The sequence below is a fragment of the Elephantulus edwardii genome, unplaced genomic scaffold, assembly GCF_000299155.1.
Source record: "Elephantulus edwardii isolate Elephantulus edwardi_28Jun2011 unplaced genomic scaffold, EleEdw1.0 scaffold00133, whole genome shotgun sequence".
NCBI lineage: Eukaryota > Metazoa > Chordata > Mammalia > Macroscelidea > Macroscelididae > Elephantulus > Elephantulus edwardii.
The window spans coordinates 1,195,131-1,202,078 of NW_006399883.1; the positions used below are offsets into that span (position 1 = coordinate 1,195,131).

Below are 6,948 nucleotides of genomic sequence, written 5' to 3' on the forward strand. Positions count from 1 at the left end.
TAATCTCTGATACACTTAGTCTGTTCCTGTACTCATTATGTCAATCCATCTAGTTTGGAGTCTTCCTCCAAGCATGATATCCCTTTACAAGCTATAGCCACTCCTAGCAACATGCCCAAAGTATGTGAAACTAAGATTTATCACCTTTTCATTCTAGTTGCACCTACTCCAAGATGTACCCGTCCTGTTGACAGTTAGAGATATTCAGTATTTTTCTCCAATACCATAGCTCACATGCATCCATTTTTTGTTCTGCCACCCTCTTACATGTTCCAGCTCTCATATGCATAGAAAGTGACTGAAAAGACCTTGGCCTGAATCAAGCACACTTTGGTCCTTAAAATCATATCATTTCTATTCAATAATTTGGAGAGGTCACTCACTATAGACGTTCTCTTTTCAATATGTCTACTGATCTCCTAACTACTGGTACCAAGGACATTGAGTGTGGATCCAATTAAGATGAAGTTTTTGACAGTTTCAATTTTTTATCCATTTTTTATGATACTGCTTATTTAAGGTCTAATTTCAAGGCTTAAGGAGAAGTCAGAGGTAAATGTCTCAGAAGACCCTGGAGGGGAGATAACTATTCTCTTTATCATGATGCATTGAGAAGTAATGACTATAATTTTTAAATGATATCCTGCCAAACAAGTCAGTCTCTTGACATATTATTCTGTTTTATTGAGACTTGTGTTTTAGTTGAAAGCTTTGATACCCTGTGTAGTCTTGACTAGATAGCAATTCTGATTTGAGGCAGTGTCAGGACAAAATATTATTCTTGGAACAGAAGTGGATTGGTCTGGCAGATTTCAGTTTACCTTGTCTATTGTGTTGTGTTACTTAAAACAATACTTTATGGTATATAGCACCTTCTGAAACAAAAATTGCTTTTGTACCAGTTATCTTATTTTTCCTTTGAATTAAAAATTCAATTAGCACATCTTAATTTTACACATTGAGAAAAGAGTCCATTAAATTAAATTATTTTTTCAATATGGAACAATAAACAGCAATGAATGCACTTCTATGTACTAAGAATTTACCTTTTCTAACAAACCCAATGTTTTCATATATAGAATCCACTTGTTAAGCATGATCAATATTTATAAATCAGGAAATATCTAAAACTTCTAATTTTGATCTAATATAATCCCCTCATATTCCTGAATAACCTGAGAAATTCCAGATCGAGTAGACATGGACAATATATCTACATTTAGGAAGAATATCTAGTGCCATCTTCCATCAATTTTTACTCTTTGGAAATGCAGCAAAGAAATACAACATGTCTTTACAAGTTCTATAGTAGAAATGCTCTCCAAGCATTAGGTTACCTGAAACATACATCTCAATTGATTCGTCTACACCTACTTAAACCACCAAACATTGCTAGATTAGAAAACTGATCTTATGGATAAGTACATACTCTTCTTTAGAATGTGAAGTATTCCTTTCTTGAATAATGAAATATAAAACAGTTAATCCCCAGATGTAAATAAGAGTAGGAGAATGCAAGATGTTGGAGGATTTAAAATGGAGTTTTAGTTAAGTAGATATAGGACAGAAAGAAGAGTAAAAATACTGATTAACATATACTAAAATATTTGTGTGGTTAAATAGTACAAGTTAAATTAAACTTTGAACAATGAAAAAGAATAATAATATACTGGCTAATGCACAATAATATTTTAAAATATTTTTAAACTTCTCAAGTTCATTGGCATCTAGTTAGAAACAATTTATAGCTGATCCACTAGTAGTTTTTCAGAGGCTATAAATCACATGAAAGTAAAGTGGTCATCTCTCTCCCTTCAACACTTAGTGAATTTGAACCTGCAGAGAGACTAGGTTTTTAGATTAGTTGTGAAACTTCCTATAGACTTTGCCACCAGAGACAAAATTAGTATGATTAAATACTGTGAAATAAATTAGGAGAAAAAAGTGAGAAATATAAAACTAATTTCCAAAGGTGTGAAATACCATTTTCATTTAAAATATCTCTATTGTTTTATAAAATGAATCATATTAAGTATAAAATCATGTAAATGATAGAAAAATGGTTACAAATGAACTCTTCTAAGATATGTTGTTGATGTTAGGTGTATGAATCACAGTGACACTAAAAACAATGTATCTCAGTATATCGTACTCTATCCTGTGTTGCCATCACTATCTCTGACATGTTTGATTCTCTTGTTCCAGTTACTATGTCCACCCACCTTGTTGAGGGTCTTCTCTTCTTTTCTTTCACTAAGCCTCCACCTTCCAAAGCATGATGTTTTTCTCCAAGCACTGGCCCCTTCTGACATCTTGCTCAAAGTATGTGAGACAAAGTTTCACTAATCTTTCATACAGAAAGCACCCTGGTTGCACTTTCTCCAAGATGTATCTAAGTTTCTAGCAGCCACTGAATATTTAGCATTATTCTCCAACACCACAATTCAAAGACATCCATAAATCATGCAAATACATCTGCATTGTTTAAATATAATGAGAAAGATGTTGCTGCTCTGTTAGCAGGTTCTAATAATGATTCCTAAGAAGTCAGGGACAATGTGGTATATAGGATGTAAAAGTCTTTGAGGCTTTTTGTTCATCTCCTGCTTTGAAATATGGATTCTATAGTTCTGGAACAAATTTAAGAATATTGTTGTTCTTGTTAAGTGCCGTCAAGTCGCAGGCGACTCATAACAACCCTATGAACGAGAGTGCTAAACACTTGTGTGTCTGTCATCCACTATCCCGGTTCATAGGGTTTGCGGAGGCAAGCTGTTATGGAAGTGGATGCCGCTCCTCCTTCCAAGCTTGTTTTAATCGGGGAGCTTCATCCAACACTGTCCGCCATGGGAATATATTATGAAAAATAACAAATGCTAGACATCATAATGTTGGGCTTCTTCAACACTTGATATGTACTAATGTGTGTGTGTGTGTGTGTGTGTGTGTGTATGACGTAGTCACTAGATTAAGTTGATAAAGTAAAAACCTTCGTTTTCCAAGATATAATCACACCAATCTTGGGTTAGTTGAGTGAAATATGTCTATGGAAGACTGAGAAAAAAAAATATCTTTAAGAAAGATCAGTTCACTATCATGTAAAAATGGAAGCAATTTTAAAATTAATAATGATGATGATTGTAAAAAATCATTCTTATTGTTGTTATTGAATACCATCGAGCTGGAAGGACCAATAGCTGGCCTCCATCAGGCTTTCAGAGACATTTAATTGCATGGAAGGAGATTGCTCATCTTTGTCTCACAGAGCAGCTGGTGGACTGAAGCGACATACCTTTAGGACTGTGGTGAAGTTTCTTAACACTAGCACACTATTTTAAAATTAATTATGATTACAGTTGTAAAATATGTTAGATATAATTAATATCACTAAATTATATGCATAAAAATATTACTGAAAGGGCTAATATTTATTACAAAAATACTTACCACATTATAAGAATAAGTAAAAGAAAATATTTAACAAGTAGATATCACGGATTTGGCCAATTTGTAAGCTGTCAAAGAAGAGATAGAGGTGAAAATTTAGAGAAGTAGCTGAGGAGGAACATTGCCTTTACCACGACTTTGGGTAACAAGAAGTCTAAATGCTTTGTTAAAAACTGAGGGAACACTCTATCCAAAACTGTCCATTCCTCAGATCCTTTGGCTTGTTCAAAAATTAATCAAACCACCTAAGTCCCAAAGTCACCTTTCCAAATGCTTGCTCCACAGTTGATGACATGTGAGTGATTTAAGTATCTAGGAAAATAATATGCAAATTCGAATATAATGATAACATCTTGCATGTTCAAACCTCTAGTAGTAAAGTGGAGTCCCTGAGTGGTTCAAATAGTTGTTTTCAATTGTGACTGATACTTGAAGGGTTGGAGGTTAGAGTCTACTCAGACATGCGTGAAAAGTCTAGTGATCTACTTTCAACCAATCACTTATTAAAAACCTGACAGAGCATAATTCACTTGATATGCCTGAGATCATCAAAATTTGGAATTGACTCTTCACCAGTTGTTTTCATCTTTCTTTTTTTTTTCATTTTCAATAGTAAGAAACTCTTTAGAAAGCATTTACTCTTCTTGAGGAGAAACACCTTCCCAAGGCCTTCTGTAAAGCTCCTGTGACATCTTTGTTCCTGAGACTGTAGATGAGTGGGTTGAGCATGGGAGTGAGGATGGTGTAGAAGGCAGACACAGCCTTGTCCTGCTCAGGCGTGTGGTAAGAATGAGGGAGTACATATGTGTACATAGCAGCTCCGTAGAAAAGGCTGACCACCACCATGTGTGAGGAACAGGTAGTCACTGCTTTCTTCCTCCCCTCTGCTTCACTCATCCTATACACAGTAATGAGGATCCTGGTATAAGAGAAAGAGATGACAGAGAAAGGGATGAGGAGCATCATGATGCAGCAGACATACATGGCAGTTTCATAATCAGATGTGTCTGTACAGGAGAGCTTCAGCAGGGCAGGCACTTCACAGAAGAAGTGGTTAATTTCCCGGGATGCACAGAATGGGAATTGCATGGTGACTGGAGTGAGCAGGAAGCCATCCACAGATCCTCCAAGCCAGGCTGCCACCACGATCAATAAGCAGACTTTGTGGCTCATGAGTACAGGATAACGCAGAGGATTGCAGATGGCAACATAGCGGTCATAAGACATGAGTCCAAGGAGAAAAAACTCAGCACCAGCCAAAGTTAAGTAGAGGAAGTGCTGAGCAGTGCAGCCTGCAAATGAAATGGCCCTTTGTCCTATCATCTGATCAACAAGCATCTTAGGTACAATGGTGGAAATATATAGGATGTCCATGAGGGAGAGCTGGCTGAGCAGAAAGTACATGGGAGTGTGGAGCCGGGGATCTACACGGATGAGAATGATCATAAGAGTGTTACTAGCTATGGAGATCACAAAGACAAGGAGAATGAGGGCGAAAAGGAGCCAGGGAAATGGAGAGTTGCTGAACAAACCCAGGAGGACAAAGTCGTCATACATGGAATAGTTGCCCCACTCCATAGCTCTCTGTAGCCTGCATAAAAAGAGAGATAAGTATGATGGATGAAGTACAGTACAAAAGAAAATTATCTATATTGTTTAAGGCATCTTGAGGTGAACATGGAAAAACCATCCTTGGAGAAATTAATCACATCTCATTGTGAAAGTCTCTTCTTTTTTGTAATACTCCCTGGAGTTGATTACAATTAATAGGTTGCTTAGAGGGATTAGTCTTTACCTTTGTCTCCTAAGCACCAACCCATTTATGAATCTCAAATCTTTCAGATATTTGTAAGATCAGATTGAATAGAATTCCATTTTGGATCATCACATTATCATTCTTTCAAGGCTGAGGTGCTTGCTTTGCTGACTACCACTTTCTTATGTCACTGAGAGAGAATAAGGATTTGGTTTATTGACATTTAGCATTTCTCATATGGAATTCTTTGCTTGAGTATTACTTTATGTAAAGGAAGGTGTACATAAAGATGAAAAGGCATCTGACCTTGTTGTGCTATGATGGAGTGATGGCACAGAAAGAAAGAGTGCCCTACTATTTACCCTCTCATTCCACAAAGCTCTAATTCTTTTTTTTTTCTATAATTATATTTTATTAATTTTCATAAACATTTACAGAGATTTTGGGCTTCCACTCATTCATTGTTGCACTATTCTCTCTACCCTCCTCCCAGTTTGTTCTTGTCCAAATGCCACAGTGCTTGTCAAAGCCAGTTCTGATTAATCTTCTTTGTCAGTGTATCCTTTGCCATTCCCTATCACTCCTCCCTGAGAGAGACTTCACCCTGAGTCATAAGGAAAAGGGGACGGCGTATTCTCTTAGCTACTTCCTGCTGAAAAGGGACGCTGTGGGTTTCAGGGTGAAGATCTTCTCTCACTACTCTAAAGGGCCCCTTTGGCAGTAGGAAACACATAGACTATTATGGAGATTGATTTTGGAATTCAGATGCACTCTTATTGATTGTGCTTGGCTGTACATGTACATATCCTTCAAGATGTATCATGGGGGTGTTGCAACTTAGAAGACACAAATTTGACTAACAAGTTATAAGTACATGAGTCCAAAAATTATGGAAAAGTAAAAGAAAAGATTCTTTCATTGCTTTACAAACCCTCCCCCAGGTCCCCTCCACCATGCAGCCCTCGCTCTAGTCTCCTGTGATGACAGAAATACCCAGTTACATCTCTCTTTTAAACGGTTCTCTCCCGCCTCTGTTTCAGTGCAGTATACATTATTGAACCCATCTTACTCAGTCTCTCCCCAACCCCAAGGACAGTCCCATTTTACAACAGTGGCATCATGTAATATTTGTCCTTTTGTGACTGGGATATTTCACTCAGCATAATGTTCTCCAGAAAGCTCTAATTCTTACACTTTGACTCAGCTTGAACTATAACTTCAAGAATAGAGAAAGAAGATAAACAAGAAAAAAGTAATATTTCAGATCAAGTGCCATTTCTTTTCCTTTTTTAACAGAAAATTATTGATTAATAGCACACAACTCTTTAACATGATTAATGGAAATAATAGTATTGATTAGCAATTCATTAGTAGAAAGAAAACAGAAAAAATATAAAATTACACCAATTTAAATAATAGAGAACAGTCTCCAAATACGAAATTCTTTTTTTGCTTAAGGATAAAGTCAAATGATACATATGTAACTTTTTCAGTTAATTAATGTGAATAGGTGAATATTCAAACAAGTCATATATCATAGTCATACTGTTCATTATGGTAATGAGTTGTATATAGTTAGTGAGCCCCTGTAACAAGAGTGAAAAGAGTTGAGATGTGCTAAATAAAAAGTATACTCTAGTGTCCAAAGAATGAATCTAAAAATACAATGCAATGTAGTTCATTAAAAGGAGTATGCAATGAGGGTTGCAGAGTGGATTATATTTGGGGGTGGGGGGTGGGGTTTG

At 36.3% G+C, this 6,948-nt stretch overlaps 1 protein-coding gene and 1 pseudogene across 1 annotated transcript; one reads left to right on the top strand and one right to left on the bottom strand.

The window, feature by feature from the left end:
- Positions 1–4,071: 4,071 nt before the first annotated feature.
- LOC102855531 (olfactory receptor 2T27-like) lies at positions 4,072–5,025 on the bottom strand. Its single transcript, XM_006893976.1, has one exon. It carries the CDS (start codon positions 5,023–5,025, stop codon positions 4,072–4,074), a length of 954 nt encoding a protein of 317 aa, XP_006894038.1.
- Positions 5,026–5,063: 38 nt separating this feature from the next.
- The window catches only part of LOC102855945, a 13,730-nt pseudogene continuing 11,845 nt past the window's right edge, over positions 5,064–6,948 (top strand).